We start from the raw sequence: 26507 nt of genomic DNA on the forward strand, positions 1-26507 counted from the left end.
CCTTTTCTCCGTACAGATGCTGATGGACCTGCTGCTGATTCCCGTATTTTTTTGTATTTCGTATATGCCTGAAAACAGGGTTTACAAAGGATGTTGATACAAAGTCAATCAATTTTAACAAAGATGTATTGCGCTTCAAATATTAACTTAATCAAACAGCTGCAGGTGATTGCTCTAGTGCTCAGATGTTTGAGAGTTTTTAACTAAAGTGTAAATAAACGCTGTGCAAAGTGTTATTACCCTCAGCAGTTGAAAAATAACCGAAGAGCAGTCAGTCTCCAGCACCACACAACATGCAACAGATTTGCTGAACAATGTAGTTGCAAACTTGTACCCTTTCGCTACAGACTACATTTCACCAACAACGTGGCCTGGTCTTTAAAATTTATGGGCACACAAAGTATAGGACCAAACATATATACACTGCATTAATGTAAAACCAGAACATCAGGGCTGCAATACTAATGACCATCAGCAGCGCCATCAAAGGGCAGAAGGCGGCATAGCAGCCCAACATCAAATTTAATAACCACAAATCAAGGGATCTACAAACACATATTTATATAGCGCCTTTAAATAGTAAAACGTCCCTAGGCACTTCACAGGAGTGTTATAAGACAAAAAATTGACACCGAGCCACATAAGAAATTAGGGCAGGTGACCAAAAGCTTGGTCAAAGGGGTAGGTTTTAAGGAGCGTCTTAAAGGAGGAAAGAGAGGTAGTGAGGCGGAGAGGTTTAGGGAGGGAATTCCAGAGCTTAGGGCCTCGGCAGCTGAAGGCACGGCCACCAATGGTGGAGCGATTAAAATCAGGGATCCTCAAGAGACCAGAATTAGAGGAGCGCAGAGATCTCAGGGGGTTGTGGGGCTGGAGGAGATTACAGAGATAGGGAGGGGCGAGGCCCACGGAGAGATTTGAAAACAAGGATGAGAATTTTGAAATCGAGGTGCTGCTTAACCGGGAGCCAATGTAGTTCAGCGAGCACAGGGGTGACGGGCGAATGGGACTTGGTGCGAGTTAGGACACAGGCAGCAGAGTTTTGGATGACCTCAAGTTTAGGAGTGCGTTGGAATAGTCAAGTCTGGAGGTAACAAAGGCATGGATGAGGGTTTCAGCAGCGGATGAGCTGAGGCAAGGGCGGAGACAGGCAATGTTAGAGGTGGAAATAGGCGGTTTTAGTTATGCCACGGATGTGTGGTCGGAAGCTCATTTCAGGATCAAATATGTCACCAAGGTTGCAAACAGTGTGGTTCAGCCTCAGACAGATGCTAGGGTGAGGGATGGAGTCGGTGGCTAGGGAACGGAGTTTGTGGCGGGGACCAAAAACAATGGCTTCGGTCTTCCCAATATTTAATAAAGACCAAGATTGATCTCCCTGTAAATGTGCTGGTGTTTTTAGAAGGTTTAATTTTCTACATTTAGCGTACAGGTTCTGCTGTATTCAAGTGCAATTGGAATTTTTAAGCATTACTGAATTTTTGGATTATAATCTCCACTCTTCTGGACTTGTGTGAAGGATATATTTTGTGGAGATGCACATTTGACGAAATACTACAATTGTATACGGTGCATAGACAAGAATATATCTTATTTTCTTATTCAGAGATTACAGGATTTTCATCAGGGTCAAGCAATACAGCAGGTATCGGCCGTCGTTCAGTGAGTAACACTCTCGCTCGAGTCCAAAGGTTGTGGATTCAAGTCCCACTCCAGAGACTCGAGCACATAATCTAGGCTGACAGTCTAGTGCAGTACTGCTGTCTTTTGAATGAGATGTTAAAACGAGGCCCCGTCTGCTCTCTCAGGTGGACGTAAAAGATCCCACAGCACTTATTCAAAGAAGAGCAGGGGAGTTCTCCCCGGTGTCCTGGGCCAATATTAATCCCTCAACCAACATCACTAAAACAGATTATCTGGTCATTATCATATTGCTGTTTGTGGGAGTTTGCTGTGTGCAAATTGGCAGCTGCGTTTCCTACATTACAACAGTGACTACACTTCAAAAGTACTTCAATGGCTGTGAAACGCTTTGGGATGTCCTGAGGTCGTGAAAAGCGCTATAGAAATGCAACTTGTTTCTTTTTTCTGCAGTTTAAGATTTAAAAGGCAGAAAACTCAAATTAATTTCTCAACATAGTCAATGTGATCAAAGAGGACAGATAGTTTTCAGAGATTTTCTGTTTAAGGTCACAACACTAACATTTAAAATCAAATTACAGAACACATACAATCTTCACCCATTGTTCACATACCACTAAGACATGCCCAAGTAACTATCTTGGTCCACTACTTCAATGATTTTCCCTTTCCATACCATGTAAGGGCACTAAATGTTCCTTCCCAGGAGAAACTTCTTGCAAACAGATCCTTTTCAAAGGAACTGCATGGGGCAGTCGAATGGCTTTTTGTTATGTGCAAAGTGTTCTCATTTAAAGAACTAATAAGTAGTCAAATGTTCTTCCTACTCACATCGTCCTCCATGCAAGACTGTTCAAAACAGATCTGCTGAAAAATCAAAACTTCTTTTGCAGAAAGATACAACCAGGTGCTTGGGCGGAGGGGGGGGGGGGCGCGCTCGGGCGGAGGGCGGGGGGGCGCGCTCGGGCGGAGGGCGGGGGGGCGCGCTCGGGCGGAGGCGCTCGGGCGGAGCGCGGGGGGGGCGCGCTCGGGCGGAGCGCGGGGGGGGCGCGCTCGGACGGAGCGCGGGGGGGCGCGCTCGGACGGAGCGCGGGGGGGGCGCGCTCGGACGGAGCGCGGGGGGGCGCGCTCGGACGGAGCGCGGGGGGGGCGCGCTCGGACGGAGCGCGGGGGGGGCGCGCTCGGACGGAGCGCGGGGGGGGCGCGCTCGGACGGAGCGCGGGGGGGGCGCGCTCGGACGGAGCGCGGGGGGGGCGCGCTCGGACGGAGCGCGGGGGGGGCGCGCTCGGACGGAGCGCGGGGGGGCGCGCTCGGACGGAGCGCGAGGACGCGTTCGGACGGAGCGCGAGGACGCGTTCGGACGGCGCGTTCGGACGCGTTCGGGGGGCGCGCTCGGGCGGAGCGCGGGGGGGCGCTCGGGCGGGGGGGGCGCGCTCGGGCGGAGCGCGGGGGGGGGCGCGCTCGGGCGGAGCGCGGGGGGGGCGCGCTCGGGCGGAGCGCGGGGGGGGCGCGCTCGGGCGGAGCGCGGGGGGGGCGCGCTCGGGCGGAGCGCGGGGGGGGCGCGCTCGGGCGGAGCGCGGGGGGGGCGCGCTCGGGCGGAGCGCGGGGGGGGCGCGCTCGGGCGGAGCGCGGGGGGGGCGCGCTCGGGCGGAGCGCGGGGGGGGCGCGCTCGGGCGGAGCGCGGGGGGGCGCGCTCGGACGGAGCGCGGGGGGGGCGCGCTCGGACGGAGCGCGGGGGGGGCGCGCTCGGACGGAGCGCGGGGGGGGCGCGCTCGGGCGGGGGGGTGCGCTCGGGCGGAGCGCGGGGGGGCACGCTCGGGCGGAGCGCGGGGGGGGCGCGCTTGGGCGGAGCGCGGGGGGGCGCGCTCGGACGGAGCGCGGGGGGGCGCGCTTGGACGGAGCGCGAGGACGTGTTTGGATGGCGCGCGAGGACGTGTTTGGATGGCGCGCGAGGACGTGTTTGGATGGCGCGCGAGGACGTGTTTGGATGGCGCGCGAGGACGTGTTTGGATGGCGCGCGAGGACGTGTTTGGATGGCGCGCGAGGACGTGTTTGGATGGCGTGCGAGGACCTGTTTGGATGGAGTGCGAGGACCTGTTTGGATGGAGTGCGAGGACCTGTTTGGATGGAGTGCGAGGACATGTTTGGATGGAGTGCGAGGATGTGTTTGGATGGAGTGAGGGGATGTGTAAAGTAGCGTGCTTGAGGTGGTGCTACATTCTAATCTGGAGCAGACATGAAGCATCTTTGAACTTTAGACAAACCGAAATGCAGGACAAGGGTACAGCCACTCACTGCTTAGCAAGATGCTGTGAACTTTCCTAAAGATGGGATTTGATGGTCAAATGTCAAAGTAAAAATCATTTCCTTTCTTTATTCCTAGTTTCTAAATCAAATTCAAAACAAGTTCAAATTACCTTATTAAGTAACTCTTTCAGATCCTCTTGTGTTTTCACTATTTTCTTCCAGTGTTCAATCTGTTCATCTTTCACGTGTTTCTCTTGCAGTCTAACAAGGTTTCAAATTATTGTTATAACACAATCAATACTTTGGGGTTTATTGCTAGTTACAATCTCAGTATGTTTATATTATGTTAATAACATTACAACACTGACTACGCTTCAAAAGTACTTCATTGGCTGTGAAGCACTGAGACGTCTTGAGGTTGTGAAAGGCGCTATATAAATGCAAGTCTTTCTTTAATATTCATTATGTTAACCTCACTACATCTTCTGCTGTAGTGTTACTGAAGAGAAACAATACTCGGGGTGAAAGGCAGGTTCTAAAGACTAGACATTTTTGAACACATCTTTTTCTTGGACCAAAAGCAAGCCAATAAAATAAGACACACATTACAGGTGAGAAAAATTGCTTGTTGAAGAAACCGACTTTCCCAGCTAATTGATCAACAATATTTGCAAGTACAGTAATCATAAGAGATGATCATGGATATTTGCTGTTTGGACTGACTGTATGACATTATGCAGTAATGTATGCAAGAGTGTGAAATCTATTAAAAGACCAAATACTCACTGTATGACAACTTCTAATGCCTGTCCTAATGACACAGGTTTGTTATTCAGATAGTTAAAGTCCAACTGATGACTGAGGTAAGATGTGGCCTCCAGCAAACGATTGAATTCTTGCTCTACCATCTCATCTTTTTCTTTAGGAACCTGAAGCCCAAATAAACATTGCTGTTAGCCAAAACAGCAGAGACAGGATCATTTATTTATGCAAGAATGCACTGCAGCCTCATCAGTAATACCAAGATCTCCATTCAGAGGGTTTCGGAGTACTTTGTGCTGATGGGGTTACACACCAAAAACAAAGCTACAAATCTAATGTCTTTTAGGCGAGCAGAGTTTTCACACAAAGAGTCGTCTCATTCTGAAGTTCAAGAGAAATTCCTCACAGGCCTAAGTGTATGTGATCAAGTGGCGCTGAAAGTGGAAAAAATAAGTACAGTCTCAACCAATATTCAAGTTTTACAAATCTTCTACCGGCATGTAAACAGTAAGTGGGTAGTAAGAGGCGGGGTGAGGCCTATTAGAGACAAAGGAGGTGATATATGCTTAAGAGGCGCAGGGCAAGGCTAGAACACTCAATGAGTACTTTGTATCAGTGCTTACTAAGGAGGTGGATGCTGACAAAATATCGGTAGAAGTGGAAAAGGTAGAAGAAATGGAAGAGGTGAAAATTGATAGACTGGATGTACGAGAAAGGCTGGGTATGCTTAGAGTGGACAAGTCGCCTGGTCCAGATGGCTTGCATCCCAGGTTGCTAAGGGAATTGGGGATGCAGTGACAGGATCGGACAAAGTCAACATGGATTTACAAAAGGTAAATCATGCTTGACTAATCTACTGGAATTTTTTTGAGGATGTAACTGGTAAAATAGATAAAGGAGAACCAGTGGATGTGGTGTATTTGGACTTTCAGAAGGCTTTCGATAAGGTCCCGCATAAGAGATTAGCGTGCAAAATTAAGGCACATGGGATTGGGGGCAAGGTATTGACTTGGATAGAGAACTGGTTGGCGGACAGAAAGCAAAGAGTTGGAATAAACGGGTCGTTTTCCGAGTGGCAGGCAGTGACTAGTGGGGTACCGCAAGGATCGGTCCTAGGACCCCAGCTGTTCACAATATATATTAATGATCTGGACGAGGGAATTGGATGTAATATCTCCAAATTTGCAGACGACACAAAGCTGGGTGGGAGGGTAAGCTGTGAGGAGGATGTTGTGAAACTCCAGTATGATTTGGACAGGCTGGGTGATTGGGCAGAAACATGGCAAATGCTCTATAATGTGGATAAATGTGAGGTTATCCACTTTGGTGGCAAAAACAGGAAGGCAGATTATTATTTGAATGGCAATAGATTGGGAGAAGGGGAAGTGCAAAGAGACCTGGGTGTTCTTGTGCACCAGTCGCTGAAGGTAAGCATGCAGGTGCAGCAGGCGGTTAAGAAGGCAAATGGTATGTTGGCCTTCATAGCAAGAGGGTTCGAGTACAGGAACAAGGATGTCTTGCTACAGTTGTACAGGGCCTTGGTGAGACCGCACCTTGAGTATTGTGTGCAGTTTTGGTCACCTTACCTGAGGAAGGACGTTCTTGCCATGGAGGGAATGCAACGAAGATTCACCAGGCTGATACCTGGGATGGCAGGAATGACGTATGAGGAGAGATTGTGTCGATTGGGCTTATACTCACTGGAGTTTAGAAGACTGAGAGGGGATCTCATCGAAACCTATAAAATTCTGTCAGGTCTGGACAGACTAGATGCAGGAAGGATGTTCCTGATGGCCGGGGAGTCCAGAACCAGGGGTCATAGTCTAAGGATAAGGGGTAAGCTATTTGGAACTGAAATGAGGAGGAATTTCTTCACCCAGAGAGTGGTGAACCTGTGGAATTCTCTGCCACAGAGGGCGGTGGAGGCCAGTTCATTAAATATATTCAAGAAAGAGCTGGATATATTTCTTGAGGCTAAAGGGAGAAGGCAAGGACAGGGTACTGACATTGAATGATCAGCCATGATCTCATTGAATGGCAGAGCAGGCTCGAAGGGCCGAATGGCCTACTCCTGCTCCTATCTTCTATGTTTCTATGTTTCTAGGAGATAGCGGAAGAGCTTGCCATAATTTTCAATTCTTCCCCAGATGTGGGGGAGGTGCCTGAGGATTGAAAAGTGGCAAATGTGACACCATTGTTCAAGAAAGGGTGTAAGGACAATCCTAGTACAGGAAACTTTGTGCTATCCGGCACCGACGGGACCAAGCTGTTGCCGTCCCATCAAAACTGCCGGACAAACCAGCGCTAATGTTGAAACATACGGAGATTTTGAGCTCCGTATCTGGCAACAAACCCTGTTGCTTAGCAACAGCTTCTAAACAGTCAGCCGTACCTTGCAAGCGTCTCTGTAGCTTAGCAACAGCTTCAGCGAGATCTTGCAGAGCCTGATTGGTGAAAAAAAAGCAACGAAAAGAAAAAAAACCTAACGAAACGGCTCCTGATTTTTGCCGGTGGCTCAAGCATTCCGGACAGTTAACCTCCGGATAAACCAAAGTTTCCTGTAACTACAGGCCGGTCAGTTTAACATCAGTGGTGGGTAAAGTTTTAGAAACAATAATCAAGGAAAAAATTAACGGGCGTTTGGAGAGATTTAAGCTAATTAAGGAAAGTCAACACGGGTTTGTAAAAGGAAGATCGTGTTTGACTAATTTAATTGAATTTTTTGATGAATCAACAGAGAGGGTTGATGAAGGGAACGCAATGGATGTTGTCTACATGGATTTTCCGAAGGTGTTTGACAAAGTACCACATAGAAGGCTGGTTAACAAAATTGAGGTTCATGGAATAGGTGGGTCAGTGGCAGCTGGGATAAGGAACTGGCTTAAGGACAGAAAACAGCGAGTTGTAGTAAATGGCTGTTTTTCAGACTGGAGGATAGTAGATAGTGGGGTTCCTCAAGGGTCAGTGCTGGGGCCACTGCTTTTTTTGAGAGAGATATATAAATGACCTGGATTTTGGAATACAGAGTAGAATTTCTAAATTTGCCGATGACACCAAACTTGGGAGTGTGGCAACCAGTGATGATGATACCAATCGACTGCAACAGGACATAGAAAGGCTAGCAGAATGGGCAGACAAGTGGCAGATGGAATTTAATAGAGAGAAGTGTGAGGTGATGCATTTTGGCAGAAGGAACAGGGAGAGGCAATATACACTTAATGGCACAGTTTTCAAGAGTGTGCAGGGACAGAGGGACCTGGGAGTTAATGTGCATAGGTCCCTGAAGGTGGCAGGACATATTGAGAGGGTGGTTAACAAAGCATATGGGATTGTGGGCTTCATAAATAGAGGTATTGAGTACAAAAGTAGAGAAGTTATGCTGAACCTTTATAAAGCGCTGGTTAGGCCACAACTGGAGTATTGTGACCAGTTCTGGTCACCACACCTTAGGAAGGATGTGAAGGCCCTTGAGAGGGCGCAGAGGAGATTTACCAGAATGGTTCCGGGGATGGGGGATCTTAGCTACAAGGACAGGTTGGAGAAGCTGGATTTGTTTTCATTAGAGCAAAGGAGGTTGAGGGGTGATTAGATAGAGGTGTACAAGATTATGATGGGTTTGGATAGGCTAGACGGGGAAAGGCTGTTCCCACTAGTTGATGGTACAAGGACTAGGGGACACAGATTTAAGGTTTTGGGCAAGAGATTCAGGGGGGACACGAGGAAAAACTTTTTTACACAGCGAGTGGTGACGACCTGGAATTCGCTGCCGACGGACGTGGTGGAAGCGGAGACACTCAGGCCTAGAAATTCACCGGCGCCCCATGTGGGGCACCAGCCTCGCCAGGGCACCGGAAGTGCCACCCCGGAAGGAGTCGCGGCAGCCTGCCGCAAATTCAGTTTCAGCGCCCCAGACGGAAGCGCGGCGCTACTCGAGGCGCCCCGCATCCCTCTTGGGGCGCTGCAACTGAAAAATCGCAGCGCAACGTGCTGCAGCGCCACACGCTGCGGCACGGCACGCTGCGGTACTGCAGGCCTTCCTCCCCTTCTTAAAGGGGAGGGGCCTGCACCAGCGCACTCGAAGAGTGCGAGTGCCGGCAAAAGAGCCCGGCACCGAGGAGAAGTGCCGGGCTCTTGGGACACAGCCGGCACTCCGCCGGGGGCGGGGGGGGGGGGGGGGGGGCGCGCAGGAAGCCGGGGATGGTGGCACGGAGAGGTGCTGGCAGGCGGCCAGCAAAAAAAATGGCCACCCCGCACCTCAACCGCCGCAGGTCGGCCCCCCTGAACCGGTCGCATTTAAGCAGGGGGCGCTACTAAATTTCGCGATCGGGGCGGTAGTGGAGCGCTGTGCACACCGATGACGTCATCGGTAGCAGCGCAGCGCTAACAGCTAGCGCTGCCATTAGCGTCCCGCTAAATTTAGCGGGAGGCGTGGCCAGTGGCACAAAACCCACTAAGTGCCCTCTTAGGGCGCAGGCCACTGAATTTCTAGGCCTCAATGTTTTCTGGAGGAGACTGGATAGGCACTTGAGGGAAATAAACTTGCAGGGCTACGGGGATAGAGCGTGGAAATGGGACTGACTGGATTGCTCTACAGAGAGCCGGCACGGACTCAATGGGCCGAATGGCTCCCTCCTGTGCCGTTATGACTCTATTCCCGTTAAGCTGCGCAGCGCTCTGGAGGTCCCGCGCAGGTCACTCAGTGGTCCATCATCAAAGACCCTACCCACCCCAGCCACAGTCTGTTCGCCCTCCTACCATCTGGAAGATGCTACAGATGCATTCGCACCCGTACGACCAGATTTAGGAACAGCTTCTTTCCCAGGGCTGTCATCCTACTGAACTCCACAAATAAACACTAAAGCCTGCACATCTGCCGATGCACTTTATTATGGTCATATTTATGCTAATATATATGTACAAATGTATGTTGAAATGTTTAAGTGTCCTAATCCAAATTGTACACTCTCGGGAGCCGCAAGCCTACATTTCGTTGTACTGCACTTGTGCACTAACAATGACAATAAAAGTTGATTTGATTTGATTTCAATGGGACAACCATGCATGTGCGAAAATTTGAAAGGGATGCACAGCCTGTTAAAGGGGTCGCGCACCCAAAAAAGAATTAGTGGGAACATTGGTCCCCGCCGCTTATAGTGGCCGCATTGGTGTCAACGTGATATACCCCTATACGCGGTGGGCGCTGTACGTGATATTTCCATTGAGGTCATGGTTGGAGTGAGTTTCACTGAATGTCAAAGTCGGTGGCCTCAAGCCCGTGCAAACATGGTCGGAAGGAAGGATCCAGGAATGTGTTAAACTCGCTGGAGTCATGTCATTCTACTGTTTCCTGGGGTGGAGAGATGACCCTTTGGTTGTTACTTCGGTTTTGACGTCTATGGCAATGATAAATGATTAGCACTATTTGCTAGATATAGGTGGCTGTCCAAGATAGTGGGAACGGAATATGTGGTGAGGACTGTACCAGATAGGCACGACAGGTGCAGGTGAGGAGTCCTTTCAGTCAATCTCAGTTTATCCATTCGGGGAAAAAAAAAAACCCAGCCCACAAAACATCTAGGGCTGTTGCCTCCACTACCCTACCCTAGAACATATATGCTAATCAGTTTGTTGTAAGATGTACATTAGGACACTAAAACTTTAATATAAAAGCAAAACCAAGTCACACTGGAAGGACAACACTGGTCACCACAAGCCAAGACAAACTAGTGGGCCTCAACTTGAGGTTCAAGTTCTTCTGAGCATTCAGCTTGGAAGATTAAGAATGTTAGCACTACTAATTAATCTGCATAATTAAGAAATATTGCATTATTTAAGTTATTTAAATATTTATCTGACATCTCTTTAAATGAAATAATCCAGAATTGGGATAAAAGGGCCATGAACACAGAATATTAATTTTCATCAATATAGTACGTCCCAATAAAGTGAATTCTATCAATGAATCGCTTTTGCATAATAAGCACTCTTATCTTATGTCTGTACATATCCTATTACAAATTCCTCCGTCCACATTTGTGATAGCAACTGCCTTTATAAACTTGTCAAGCTGCAATTACATCCTCCCAAGGGCTGTGACAGCATAGTTCCTCAGTTATACTGTCGAGAAACACCTGTGCTCCAACCGATTCTACTTCGGACTCTCAAATTGCCGTAAGTTTTGCTATTTAACTAAATATTATTAAAGCAAAGTAATAAATAAAAATAAGGACAGAATGTATGACTTTAAAAATGGGGACTGAATTACATCAGTGGCCCTAATCAAATTATACCCCACTTCACTCCAAGACTACACCTGGTCTTCGCTCTCCATGTGCAATGCCATGGGAGATCGACTAGTATTAATTATGCAGTTATAGCAATCAGATGAGGTTGGTGCAGCTCTGAGGACTGTTACACTGTAAACCAGATCTGCACTTGGTAATTATCCAAAATCCCAGCACCTTCAAACAAGTGACCAGATCTTTTTCTCGCTCCAATTCCTTCCTGCTTGCTGAGAGATTTTATAACATATGCCCATTAGTAAAAAGTAAAAATACATACGTTTGTGCATCTTTCTCCCTTCATCCGGATCAGATTCCAAACATCAGGAATGACATAGAAAAGAGGGGAAGAGAAAAGAAGTCATTAGTGTCTTGACCCAGTGACCACATTGTTGAAGTGTTCAAACAAACTTGTATTTCTATACCTCGTCACATCTCTCAGGACAGCCCGAAACACATCATGTACAACAAATTACTCGGACGTGTAACCACTGCTGTTATGTAGGTAGCAGCCAAAAACACCACAAAACAGTAATGAAAATGAATGAGCAGTTAATCTATCTTTGGTAGTCTTGATTGAGGGAAGAATGTTCAGCAGCACACGGGGGGAACTCCCTGCTCTTCCTCGAATCATGCTACGGGATTATTAACGCCACCTGAATGGGCAGTAGTTCTTCACATTTTAGGTCTCATCTGAAAGATGGCATCTCCAACAAAGCAGCACTCCCTCAGTACTGCATTGAAATATCAGCCTAGATAACGTGCTTGGGCTCTGGAGTTTGGCTTGAAACCATAACCGTCTGATTCAGAGGCCAAAGTGGCACCAAATGAGCCAAGCTCAGAGTTCATTTCGAATGCAAACAGTTCTCATTCTTTCAATGAGTACGTGCACAAGATGAATATTCTCTACTTTGCACCCAGTACTATCAGGTTTCCCAAGTCAGGTGTTAAATGGCTCTGAAGCAATCCCGAGCTCTCCTCCGCACATTTCAACTGCACCATCAACAGAGCACTAGCTATACCATCAACATGACATCTTCACTCACCAAAAGTCGCAATCCCTGAGCAAATATTCTGGCAATGAGTCAATTAGAAGGAGTGTTGTATATTAAAACAGACCAGGTATAGGACTCAGTCAATGCTACTGAAATTCCAATAGTTATTAGTCTTTGCCCAACTCTCTGGCCTGAACATAAAGGAAGACTTTTTTTGCACGACTGTATCTCGAGGCCCTGAAATTCAGAGTAAGCTGAATGTAAAATCTCCAGAAGTAGTTATCAAGAGCCCTAATGACAACTAGCCAAACGTGTAATTACTCAATGCAAAAAAAAAAAAATGTAACAGTTACAAAGCTTTTAATAAAATGCATGTTAATGACATGTACTTGACATTAGGTTTTCTATCCTGACAACCTCAATATGGCTTCTGGCTGCCATCTAGATACACAGAGTAAACAGAGTCTACCTATTACACAATCTGTGTTGTGTTTGTAATCTTAACCCATTATTTTAGACTTACAGCCTGCCCATTTGCTTCATACAGGGGACACTTTTGCTTTATTTTGGCCAGCTCCATGTTTACTTGCTTGCTGACCACTGCCATTGGGTTCCCACCTGCAGAACAAAAGGATGAATAATAATAGTTATAATAGACTAGGCTTCTTCTGCTAGAACTGCATTAGAGTGAAGCATTTGGAGAAAAATAATTTTGTAGATTTAAAAAAATATAAACACTCTGCAACATGTTCAATATATACCTCTACACAAATATATGGCTACAGAGTCCAGAAATTTCCCTAATATTACCACAGCAGTTAGGGTTCCCACTCCTGAATACGATCCAGTCACCACTGCTGGAACGTACATGTGGAGACAAAGTCGTGAGAACAGATTGGAGTCTGGCTACGAGGCCCTCCAAATCAGCTACTAACATTCATACATGAAGAATGGTCACTTGGATAAGGTACTGGAAGTATCCATGGTACACCAATAACCCAACAAGTTTTGTATTAACCATTTTTATAGGGCGGGTGAACAAGAGCAAGAGAAGAGCAGAATAAAGAAGAAAACTGCAGGGCTACGGGGATAGAGCAGGGGAGTGGGACTGACTGGATTGCTCTAGAGAGCCGGCACAGACTCGATGAGCCAAATGGCCTCCTTCTGTGCTGTATGACTATGACTTTCCTTGGTCAGACCCCATTAGAGTACTGCGTTCAGTTTTGGGCACCGTACCTCAGGAATGATATATTAGCCACGGAAGGGGTACAGTGCAGATTCACCAGAGTAACACCGAGGCTCAGGATTATATTTTGAGGACACGTCCCTTAAACTTGGCTTTTATTCCCTTAAGTTTAGAATGTTGAAGGGTGATCTAATCGAGATATTTAAAATGATAAAGATGATTCGATGCAGAGAAATAATTTCCTGTGGTGGGGGAATCCAGAACAGGGGATATAATCTTAAAATTACAGCTATGACATTTAGAAGCAAAATCAGGAAGCATTTTCTCCACAGGAAATGTCATGGAAATCTGGAGCTCTCTCGCCAAAAGGCTGTGGATGCGGAGTCAATTGAAATTTTCAAGACTGATACAGATTTTTGTTAAGTAAAGGCATCAAGGGATATGGAGCAAAGGCAGGCAAAAGGGAGTGGAGGTACAGATCAGCCCTGATCTAATAGGATGATGGAACAGGCTCGAGGGACTGAATGCCCTACTCCTGTTCCTATTTCATTTGTAAAGCCACATATTTAGTCTCCTCACAAATCACATCCCAAAAGTTTTGGGGAAAAAACAATTCATTTTTGAAGCTATACAGAACTTACCAAGTCCTGTCACAACCATGGCCCCCAAGTCAGCAACATAATTTCCCTTTCTAAATGTGGCCACTCGTCCTCCAACACGGTCCTGCAATTAAAGTGATTATGAAGGGGATAATATGTGTTTTTATCTATATAATATAATAGAATTGCTGGGTATAGCTCACATTCAGATTTGGGTTCATCATTGTGTCAGTCACACCTGCACATTTCCACCACTAGAGAGAGATCCATAAGCTCCCGACCCCTATACCCACGCCTGCAGCATCACTAACGCACGGGGGGAAATTAGCTTTGTCCGGAATTCCCTTGGCCAAAATCACAGCAAATCCACTGGTATATAAAAAAAACAATTTGAGGATAATCAAAAAAAATCCTTCAGTAATTACTAACACTTTCACAATTTTAAACAGAATTCTGACAGAGGAAGGCAACTTGAACGCCCTGTAGCTTGCAATATCTGCTTTAAGAACATAAGAAGTAGGAGTCGGCCATTCGAGCCTGCTCCGCCATTCAATAAGATCTTGGCTGGTCTTCTACCTCATCTCCACTTTCTCACCCGATCTCCATATCCCTTGATTCCCTTAATATTCAAAAATCTATCGATCTCTGCCTTGAATATACTCAACGACTGAGCCTCCGCAGCCCTCTGGGGTAGAGAATTCCAAAGATTCACCACCCTCAGTGAAGAAATTTCTCATCTCAGTCCTAAATGGCCGACCCCTTGTTCTGAGACTGTGACCCCTGGTTCTAGACTCCCCAGCCAGGGGAAACATCCTCTCTGCATCTACCCTGTCCAGCCCTGTAAGAATTTTGTATGTTTCGAGATCACCTCTCATTCTTCTAAACTCCAGAAAATATAGGCCTAGTCTACTCAATCTCTCCTCATAGGACAATCCCCCCATCCCAGGAATCAGTCTGGTGAACCTTCGTTGCACTCCCTCTATGGCAAGTATATCCTTCCTTAGGTAAGGAAGCCAAAACTGTACACAATACTCCAGGTGTGGTCTCACCAGGTCCCTATATAATTGCAGTAAGATGTCTTTACTCTTATACTCAAATCCTCTTGAAATAAAGGCCAACACACCATTTGTTTTCCTAATTGCTTGCTGTACCTGCATGTTAACTTTCAGTGATTCGTGTACAAGGACACCCAGGTCCCTCTGAACACCAACATTTCCCAATCTCTCACCATTTAAAAAATACTCTGCTTTTCTATTTTTCATGCCAAAGTGGATAACTTCACATTTCTCCACATTATATTTCATTTGCCATGTTCTTGCCCACTCACTTAGGCTGTCTATATCCCCTTGAAGCCTCCTTGCATCCTCCTCACAACTTACATTCCCACCCAACTTTGCATCATCAGCAAACTTGGATATATTACATTTGGTCCCCTCATCCAAATCATTGATGTAGATTGTGAATAGCTGAGGCCCAAGCACTGATCCTTGCAGTAACCCAGCACTGGTCCTTGCGGTACCCCACTAGTTACAGTCTGCCAACCTAAAAATGACCCGTTTATTCCTACTCTGTTTTCTGTCCGTTAACCAATCCTCAATCCATGCTAGTATATTACCCACAATCCCATGAGCCCTAATTATGTTTAATAACCTCTTGTGTGGCACCTTATCAAATGCCTTCTGAAAATCCAAACATACCACATCCACTGGTTCCCCCTTATCTATTCTGCTAGTTACATAAGAAATAGGAGCAGGAGCAGGCCATTTGGCCCCTCAAGCCTGCTCCGCCAGTCAATAAGATGATGGTTGATCTGGATTTGGCTTCAACTCCACTTCCCTGCCCGCTCTCCATAACCCTCAACTCCCTTATCGTTCAAAAATCTGTCTCTACCTTAAATATATTCAGTGACTCCGCCTCCACAGCTCTCTGGGGCAGAGAATTCCAAAGATTCACGACCCTCAGAGAAGAAATTCCTCCTCATCGCCGTTTTAAATGGGCGACCCCTTATTCTGAAACTATGGCCCCTAGTTCCAGATTCCCCGAGGGGAAACATCCTCTCAGCATCTACCTTGTCGAGCCCCCTCAGAATCTTACGTTTCAATAAGATCCCCTCTCATTCTTCTAAACTCCAATGAGTATAGGCCCAACCTGCTCAACCTTTCTTCATAAAACAACCCTTTCATCTCAGGAATCAACCGAGTGAACCTTCTCTGAACTGCCTCCAAGGCAAGTATATCCCTCCTTAAATAAGGAGACCAAAACTGTACGCAGTACTCCAGGTGTGGTCTCACCAACGCCCTGTACAGTTGTAGCAGGACTTCCCTACTTTTATACTCCATTCCCTTTGCAATAAAGGCCAATATTCCATTTGCCTTCCTAATTACTTGCTGTACCTGCATGCTAACTTTTTGTGTTACATGTACAAGGATCCTCAGATCCCTCAAAAAACTAACATTTGTCAAACACGATTTCCCTTTCATAAATCTGTGTTGACTCTGCCCAATCCTATTATTATTTTCTAAGTGCCCTGTTACCACATCCTTAATAATAGATTCTAGCATTTTCCCTACTACCGATGTCAGGCTAACTGGTCTGTAGTTCCCCGTTTTCCCTCTCCCTCCTTTCTTAAATAGTGGGGTTACATTTGCTACCTTCCAATCCACAGGAACCGTTCCAGAATCTATGGAATTTTGGAAAATGACAACCAATGCATCCACTATCTCTATAGCCAACTCTTTCAAAACCCTAGGATGTAGGCCATCAGGTCCAGGGGATTTATCAGCTTTCAGTCCCATTAATTTCTCCAGTACTATTTATTTACTAATACTAATTTCTTTATCCAATAATGCCCAATAAGCAATCATATGGGGAAATAAATCTATATCTGAGGACATGTTCTTTTTAAAAACATGACCATTAATAGATAATGCTGTTACTGTCAGCTCATCAACTTATACCAACCCAGCAAGCCAATTCTCTCAGGAGATGGTGACAACTATTCAGCTCTCTCAATGACCAAAGTATTGATCAAGGTAGCCATGCTGTACCAGTACATCTGAATATGACAGAGTGGCACATCATAGTCTCAAGTAGAGAAATTCCCACATATAAAGATTCAGTTTTACACATTACCACAGATTATTGTACTAATAACTTTGGGATAACAAGAGCTTACTGTATTAAACATTTTTTAATTTCTGGTGAACTTGGGCCTTCTATATTTTAGGTAGATTAATTCCAGAAGCTTGCTAAGTATACTAAGTATTTCACTTGTTTTATATACAAGTCTGCAGGTAAAACTAAAATGCTCCGTCCTCCAATGGACAGGAGTCACACGTACAGCACACCCTCCATCGGCGAAGCTACCTACTAGAGTAAAGTCTTCCTTCCATTTGATTGAATCAAGTTTTCCCATATCCTGACAAAGAAATAGTTGCCCACCCCTCGCTCCCAAAAATAGCTATTGTGCTTAAGTGCTCCTGAATTATTTTATTCTTAGTAAATAAATGTATGAGGAAACACAATTTTTACACGTCTGTGCGCTAAACTTTTGACTTTGTGGGCAAAAAAAGCCAGTAGGTCGATTGTGATTTTCATTTTGCTAAATAAAATGTCAATGTTATTTCACCTGGCTCATTTGCTGCATTGTAGAAAGGGACATTTAGATATCACAAACTTCTTTTGCTAGGTTTTCTTCATGAGAACACAAAAAACTGGACTTACTCTTGCCTCCAGGACAGTGACATCCATTCCAAAGCTCTGTAACTGGCGAGCCGCGGCCAGACCCGACACTCCAGCGCCAATGATTATCACCTTCCCCGTTTTCTTTGCTATGAATCACAATTTTTTTTCCAAAGTTACTAGCCCAAGGAGAAACAGATCAACAGCATAGTCCAAGATCATCCAAACTACCAGAGTGCCCTAACTTTATTCGGATTTTCTAGTTAATTTGAAGTATCTTTTGGCATATTTCTCCCCCCCCCCCCGCCCCCTCCTCCTGCCATGAACTCTGTTCCCTGGCCACCATCTCCATCCCCCTCCCTGGCCATTGTCTCAGACTGAACCAGACTATTTGCAACCTTGCCATCCTATTTGATCCTGAGCTGAGCTTTCTACCCCATATCCTCTCCGTCACCAAAACTGCCTACTTCCACCTCCGTATCATCCGTCTCCGACCCTACCTCAACCAATCAACTGCTGAAACTCTCATCTATGCTTCTGTTATCTCCAGACTCGACTATTCCAACGCTCCCCTGGCTGCCCTCCCATCTTCCACTCTCCTTAAACTTGAGCTCACCCAAAATTCGGCTGCCTGTATTCCAACTCACACTAAGAACTGTTCACCGATCACCCCTGTCTGTGCTCACTGACCTACATTGGCTCCCGGTCCACCAACACCTTGAATTTAAAATTCGCATCTTTGTATTCAAATCTCTCCATGGCCCCATCCCCAATTCCTGTAACCTCTTCCAGCTCTACAACCCTTCAAGAAGTCTGCGTTCTTCCAATTCTGGCCTCCTGTGCACCCCACTCTTCCTTCAGACCACCACTGGCAAAGCATGGCTTCTGTTGTCTGGGTCCTAAGCTCTGGAATTCCCCCCTAAACCTCTCCGCCTCCCTCTCCTTTAAGGCCCTCCTTAAAACCTACCACGGTGGCCACCTGTCCTAATGTCTCCCTCTTTGCTCGGTGTCAACTTTTGTCTGATTACACTGTGGCGGGCTGCGGGCCACGTGCCGTTTTACTAGGTTAAAGGCGCTACATAAATGCAAGTTGTTGCTGACATTAGTAATTATAGCTATTTGAATATGTTGCAACAATATCACTTAATTTTATAGTGCAATAGTATCAGTAGCAAATAAGAAAATTCAAGCAGTATTAGTCAATTTAATTAGATGTCATGAGCTTTCCTTTCAGAATGAACTTGTAAAAATTGTTACGGTATCGGGCAATTCCTTACTTGGAAGTGGTTTCACCCGTTTGTAGATTCCAAAGTTGATTAACCCATGACGCTCCAAGTAGCTGTGTATCCTGTGAACTAGCACAGCATCACCTAAGACAAAGAGGAATTGACAATGTGTGTCTAGACAAACTGGATAATCGAAATACATCACACACACAAAAACAGATTTTTCCATATAGCAAAATACATAGATATTTTTTAAATAATCAGGAAAAGCACTGTACATCAGTTTCACATCAGCTTACATTTTTTCTGGATCAAATTGCATCCCTGGCAATCTAACGCACGATTGAAAATAATCTGAAGATTAAACTAGTATTTTCCTTCCATATTTAAATGTCACAAGAAGTGTAATAATGCATTTTCATCACAGTCACAAATTGGTGCCTTTTCAGAACATCACCCCAAATTCAGGAAACGCTTTGTATTCAACCTTATACAGTAGTACCTCTACTTACTGTTATATGGAGACTCCAGTTGCTGATGCGTTACCTCAAAGGTCAACTGCACCTTAGGGTTGTCCAGCCAGAGCTGCAACTGTTTAAATAGGAAAAAAAGACAATGAGTAATTGCACGTCAAATTAACACGAGAATGTGCGTTCAATTGTCAAGCGGACATACAACGTACAACTGTAGCTGTTTCTTTTTACGCTCCAGTTTTCTCCCCTCATGCGGAGGTGTGTTTCCACCTACACTGGTCACCTTCCAGTATCTCACACAGTGACCAAGCTTCATGTCTGAGCCAAGGCAGCAAGTGTCAAAAGACTATTCAATCCCGAGGCATCACAGCTGAGCGAATTTAATGTGCCCACCCAACACATACGCATTTTCCAGATGTCGTGGCAGCAACCAGGAGCAAGAACACTGGCTAATATTTTCACTCCCCAACCTAGGGTCACGGAGTCCACCCGCAGTGCTGTTAACACTGCCTGAGCCAACATAAGCAAACGCAGCACATGCTACACATTGAACATAGGATCTTCCAAGTGCATATGGTTCAGTTCCTTGAAGTAGTGCACTTATCAACTGAGCCTTCTTAGGATCGTTCCCAGAAAGCCCATGGTGCAGAAAGTTTACAACATATTGGCCTGGATTTTGCGGTCAGTGGCGAAGGAACGGCGCTCGCCATTCACTACGCTGACAGCTGCGGGCTTTTGAGCGGAGACGTGCTGTCATCGGGCTTCTGATACAGTGAGGTGCCCGCTACAGGGGATCAGTGGCATCTGTGAGCAGGACAAGCAAAAGTGAGGTTCTTCAACCAACCAGATTGAAGAATCCTCACTGAGACACGCAGAGTCTAAACCAGGAAGTATAAATTAGATTTAGGTCATGTACAGAAAGCAAAAGAGAGGGAACAAAAGATGGGATTGAGAGAGATATACAAAAATGTAAAAAAATTTAAATCTCCAACACTATTTAAATTCTGAAGGAATGAGACTCCACACTTCTGTGTTTCAGGGAACAGTCTCGAGGAATTGTTTGACTGTAACTTATGACTGATCAACATTCCCGCTAAGCTATAGCAGCCTGGAGGTCCCGCGCAGTTAAACTCTGCAGAGCCTGTGTAAGTTGCTTGTTCTTTTATTAAACACAAATAAAATACACAACATAACAAAAAAACAATAAATGTTGCTTGTTCTTTTATTAAACACAAATAAAATACAAAATAACGTAATAAAAACAATAAATGTTCAAATAACACAATAAAAAAGATCAACTGGGCGGTTTCTTAAAGAATTCTGCAATAGATGGTTGACTCTTTTTTCTGGATATCTTTCTGGACCTGCTTGTATGGTCTCATTAAATCTTCCAAACCTCGCTTGAATTTTAAACTACGCTCCAAGAATGGGTCAATCTCCATAAAGAGGTCCAAGAGATTAGTAGCAAGGCCTTGCCTTGCTACGGTTGGCACTTGTCATCTTCGACTTCTCCACCATATCCTCGTCCTCACTAGAATGCTGCATCAGCTCATCAAGGTCCCCCTCCGTCAACTCCTCGCCATGCAACTCGAGGAGCTCCTCGATGTCATCAGGCTCTATGCTGGCCAGCCCCTCGCCTCCCAAACGTCGCGCAACCTTCACAATGCGATCAACTTCATAGTTAACTGTAGGGAAGCTTCGGAAGTCATTCACTGCCTCATTCCAAAGTTTACCCCAGCAGGCGTTGATTGTCGTCCTCTGCAGTTCATCCATCGATTCCTTTATGTTGGTGAAATGCAGTCAGCGATGGTGTAACCCTTCCAAACAAGTTTTCACCGTCAGTGTTGAGTCATCCTCCATAGCCTCCATCATGCGGTCAAAGCTGTGTCGTATGTAGTATGCCTTGAAAGTGGCTATCACCCCTTGGTCCATGGGTTGAAGGAGTGATGTTGTGTTGGGGGGCAGGAAGACGACTTCAAGATTAGAGTGGGCGAATTGGAGTGCCAGCGGGTGGCCGGGGGCATCGTCGAGGATGAGTAGGACCTTGCGGGCCAGATTTTCTCTCGCAAGGTACCGCTCCACATCATGCACAAAACAGTTATGAAACCAGTCCATGAAGACTGCAGCAGTAACCCACGCCTTGCGGTTAGAACACCAAAAGACAGGTAGTTTTTGTTTTTGCCCTTCAGAGCGCGGGGATTAAGAGAGTGGTAGAGCAGCATTGGCTTCACTAAACAGTCTCCCTCGGCGTTGGCACAAAGGAGAAGGGTCACCCTATCCTTAGCCACCTTGAATCCCGAAGCATGCTTCTCAGCCTTCGCGATGAAATTTCAGGAAGGCATCCGCTTCCAGAAGGGACCAGTCTCATCCGCATTAAATACCTGCTCCGGCAGGTAATCCTTCTCGGCGATCAACTTCTGCAGCTCCTCCGGGAACTGGGCAGCGTCCTCGTGATTGGCTGAGGCCAATTCCCCCACAACCTTGAGGTTAGTCAAGGCGAACCTCTTCTTAAAATTTTCCAACCAGCCCTTACTTGCTTGAAACTTTGTCATCTACACTTTCCCCGGCAGCCACAGTAAGATGCTTGTAGATACTAAGGGCCTTCTTATGTATCCATGCGGAATTAACATTCGCTTGTTTCTGGTTCTGGTCTTCCAACCTGATATTAAGTGCCTTCTCCATTTTTTTTAAGCTTATGGTTCCGTGGCATAAACGACACTTTAGCACTTTTTGAAGAGCCACCCACAATACTAGCCCTTATCGACACCTCACTTGTTTTTATGGTTCTAATGGTGGACTCGTTAACCCCCATTAGTCGTCCAACCGCGCTGTACTTTCACCATGGGCAAGTCTATTAACGACATCTAATTTCCTATCTAAGGTTAGTACATTCCTTGCCCTTTTCGCTATCGATTCGCCGTTACCACTGAGATTATGCTTAGGGGCCATGATTAAGGGCTAAACGTTCACATACACACAGTACAGGTAGAATATATCTACGTGTGGAGCAAGACCCCGCGTGGTTGTTATTATGCTAAAAAGAGCGGGCGGATGAATGCCGTCTCGTGTTTGGCAAATCGTGTATACGCAAAACTCACTGCCGCGGTTGGCAAAAATTGTCGCAGAGATGAAACCGTGTATACGTGAAATCCGCAGATGACGGTGGGATTCCTGTACTACGAATTCATGCCCTTACATTGATTTCAATGCCGAGCCTATCGGTGAGGTACTGTTATAGGGCAGCATGTGGGGGAGCAAGGGAACTCAGACTGCAACTTCCAGATTTCCACGTTTAATTGCGCATGTCCATACCCCGGAACTTGCTGTTAAATTACTCCAAAATAACAGGAATTCCCGATAGCCTCACCATATTCCTCAATGCAAAATCCGGGCCATTAATATACTCCGTTATGTTGTCCATTGTGACCGATTTCAACAGCAATTCGGTTTCTGAACGGGGGAGGATTCGCAGCATTCTAGAACTGGATTAGTGGGAAATTAAAATAATCTTTTCAAGGCCAATAGTAGGTTGCAAGATATCTATAGACTGGAAATTATTTACTGTAAACTCATGAATTCAGTCTCCTCTATTTTATTGGAGATTGTGCACAAAACCAAACAGTGTCGATAGGAATTACCCAACCCATAAAGTACTGTAAACAAGTCTGTTTTTGGTGGAATTTCAAAGCCCTCACATGAGCAAAGGACTGGAAGTGTATTCCAGATTTAGGGAGGAAATCAATCAAGGTGTTTATGTAACATGGAGTTGATTGCAAAGTAGGAATTAATAGGCCAGAAATTGCTGGAAAAATAGCAGCGAATTAAAGATGCTAGCCATTATTAGTTCGTAACATTTCCAGTAATTTGTGGTGAAAATACACCAGGAGATCGCATTCTCCACAAATTGCTGGTTGTTAACCGTTAGCTTTGACAAAACGGAGACAATAGCAACCTTGCTGTGAGCCTCCCCACTGAAGTTCATGAAATTGTTGAATTTACACCGTTAATGCAAATTAATATCACCGCAGCCATTTAGGGCTGGTAATTCATGCCACAAGGACCCCGGTAATGGCATGGTTTAGGTCCGGACATGACACTCAACCTTGGAGGCCCAGAATGGGAACAATGAATCGGTAGTCTCACTCCAGCAGGTAGCGAATTGTTCCTAGAGGTTTTTTAAAAATAAACTTTTCATCTGTCTAGGCAGTAAAAAGGTGACTTTGGACCCATGATTCCCAAAGCTCGCCACCATTGAAGGTTTTCCTCGCGTCATTTCTGGTCTGTTGTAAACTCATTGATAGAGATTGACCATTGTGATTAGTCAACAACTCCATTATCATTGTATCATGTGACTACCAGGATGGTAAAAAGCAAATTAGATAGATCTTGGTCATTTTTAGTCTAGCAATTCCTAGGTTACTATGATCCTATGAAAGCACTGTTCCTGATGATGATGGTCAGAGCCGCTGGTTATGTACTTCATGGGTCAAGAATGTTTGTACATTTCACACACCTACTCTACCATTCACTCATTACCTTCTTGGAGGACCAGTACAACAATTCCCCAAAACAACTGGGTTACAATAGTCTCTTCTTCTGCTTGCTATTCAACTTTTTTTCTTGCTTTTCCTTTCTGTTTCTTTTTTTCTCTCTTTCTTAATCCACTCTCTTCATTTCCCTTTTGGTATCTAATTTGATTCTAATTTACGCTATTTCCTTCTGTTTCTTTCATTGGGTAAGGCGATAGACCTTTGGGCACGAGGTTCTGGAGGTCCCAGACGCAACACCGACATCCATGTGCCATTATCGCTTCCACCTTCCAGTAATTTGCGGCGCAAATATAGTGCGATCTGAATGGTAAGGAAAACGTCCAAATAACGTTGCCCGCGAGCTGCGCCACTGCAGCAATTTCTGGGCCAATAGAAGAAGTGAAGAGAAAAGATGGATTTTAAGCCTTTGGACAAGGCGGAGAAAGCAGGTAATAGGTTGAGAAAGTGGTTTAAAAAGCATACGGGATCCTGGGCTTCATAAACAGAGACAGAGTACAAAAGCAAGGAAATTATGATGAACCTTTATAAAACACTGGTTTGGCCTCAACTGGAGAATTGTGTCCAATTCTGGGCACCGCACTTTAGGAAGGATGTGATGGTCTTAGGGAGGGTGCAGAAAAGATTTACGAGAATGATTCCAGGGATGAGGGACTTTCAGTTACGTGGATAGACTGGAGGTGCTGGGGTTGTTCGCCTTAGAGCAGAGAAGGTTAAAGAGATTTGACAGAGGTGTTCAAAATCATGAGGGGTCTGTACAGAGTAGATAGAGAGAAACTGTTCCCATTGGCAGAAGGGTCGAGAACCAGAGGACACAGATTTAAGGCGATTGGCAAAAGAACCCAAGGAGACACGAGGGAAAAAAATGTACACAGCGAGTGGTTAGGATCTGAAAGGGTGGTGGAGGCAGATTCAATCATGGCTTTCAAAAGGGAATTGGATAAGTACCTGACGGGAAAAAATTTGCAGGGCTACGGGGAAAGGGCGGGGGAGTGGGACTAGCTGAAGTGCTTTGCAGAGAGCCGGCATGGGCTCGACGGGCCGAATGGCCTCCTTCTGTGCTGTAACCATTCTACGATTCTATAGCAAAACATTGCCATTTGCAGCGAGCAATAAGCAATGCGTTATGCAAAAATAGTCTCAGTTGCACCAAAGCACAAAGTAAATTATATTCCACAGAGTTGCATAACTGTGCTGGGGAATGAGAGCACCAGTCAATTATGTGACATGGAAATAAATTATTTAGTATAAGTGGTACACATATACTGTATTAACTTCAGAGGCTGTCACTCCACCATGAAACTATGCTGCAGAAATGTCAACGAAGGTAGAGAAACATTTCCAGCTGGACAATATGACACGGTATGATAGCAAAATACTGCGGATGTTGGAAATCCGAAATAACAACAGAAAATGCTGGAAAAACTCAGCAGGCCAGGCAACATCCGTGGACAGAAATTTGAGTTGACGTTTCGGGTCAGCTCTGAGAAAAAAAAGCACAAACCATTCATCTTCGCGAAGTTCTATGGAAGGTAATGTCAGTGTAACTCAGTTGATAGTACTATCACCTCAATGTCAGACGTTTGTGTGTTTAAACCATATACCATTCATTGCAATAATGATGGAGTGCTCCATTCAAAGATGCTATCCTTTGGATAAGACAAACCAAAGTGCCATATCCAAAGAGGAGTGATGCATTCGCCTGGTGTCTCGACCAACATTCCTCACTCAACCACCATCAACAATAGATTCACTGATCATTCACTTGATTTCTGGTTTGGGGATTTTACTGTAGACAAAATATTGCCTACATAACTATCACTGCCCTTCAAAGTAGTTAACTTTATGTGAAGCACTTTGAGACATTCGAGTAACATGGTAATTTTTTATAGCATATTAATTTTCATCGTCCATCAAGACAAATGGTTAATGCCAGAAAGATGAAATAACAGAGATCAAATTCAGGCATATTAAACTGGAGAGTAACAATTGCTGGGAGTCGTCCAGGCAGAGCAATATCTAGTGTCATTCCAAAAAATGACAATGGCGTACAACAATACCTCCAACCTAAAAATAACCCAATAGAAACCAGAGCCCCTACAACAGCCATACGAGCATACGAATTAGGAGCAGGTGTCAGCCACTCGGCCCCTCGAGCCTGCTCCGCCATTCAATAAGATCATGGCTGATCTGATTACTCCACATTCCCGCCTACCCTCGATAACCTTTCACCCCCTCGCTTATCAAGAATCTATCTACCTCTGCCTTAAAAACAAAGACTCTGCTTCCACCGCCCTCTGAGGAAGAGAGTTCCAAAGACTCACGACCCTCTGAAAAAATTTCTCATCTGTCTTAAATGGGCGACCCATTATTTTTAAACAATGACCCCTAGTTCTAGATTCTCCCACAAGAGGAAACATCCTCTCCACATCCACCCTGTCAAGATCCCTCAGGATCTTATATGTTTCAATCAAGTCACCTCTTACTCTTCTAAACTCCAGCGGATACAAGCCTAGCCTGTCCAACCTTTCCTCATAAGACAACCCGCCCATTCCAGGTATTAGTCTAGTAAACCTTCTCTGAACTGCTTCCAACACATTTACATCCTTCTCTAAATAAGGAGACCAATACTGTACACAGTACTCCAGGTGTGGTCTCACCAATGCCCTGTATAACTGAAGCATAACCTCCCTACTTTTGTATTCAATTTCCCTCGCACTAAACAATAACATTCTATTAGCTTTCCTAATTACTTGCTGTACCTGCATAGTAACCTTTTGCGATTCATGCACTAGGACACCCAGGTCCCTCTGCATCTGAGCTCTGCAATCGCTCACCATTTAGATAATATGCTTCTTTTTTATTCTTCCTG

General features: G+C 45.5%; 1 protein-coding gene across 2 annotated transcripts in view; it reads right to left on the minus strand.

The window, feature by feature from the left end:
• The window catches only part of kdm1a (lysine (K)-specific demethylase 1a), a 68797-nt gene that overhangs the window by 29693 nt on the left and 12597 nt on the right, over positions 1-26507 (minus strand). For both annotated transcript variants that reach the window (XM_085963083.1, XM_085963082.1), the window contains 8 exons: positions 19128-19206; positions 18667-18759; positions 17432-17538; positions 13751-13832; positions 12447-12541; positions 11209-11226; positions 4672-4814; positions 4056-4146 (listed from right to left, as the gene is read on the minus strand). In XM_085963083.1, coding sequence (XP_085819209.1) covers positions 4056-4146; positions 4672-4814; positions 11209-11226; positions 12447-12541; positions 13751-13832; positions 17432-17538; positions 18667-18759; positions 19128-19206 — 708 coding nt within the window. The remainder of the gene's footprint in view (positions 1-4055; positions 4147-4671; positions 4815-11208; positions 11227-12446; positions 12542-13750; positions 13833-17431; positions 17539-18666; positions 18760-19127; positions 19207-26507) is intronic.

Source organism: Somniosus microcephalus, chromosome 20 (assembly GCF_052327205.1).
Source record: "Somniosus microcephalus isolate GS21.2 chromosome 20, FLI_Smic_1.0, whole genome shotgun sequence".
Taxonomy (NCBI): Eukaryota; Metazoa; Chordata; class Chondrichthyes; order Squaliformes; family Somniosidae; genus Somniosus; species Somniosus microcephalus.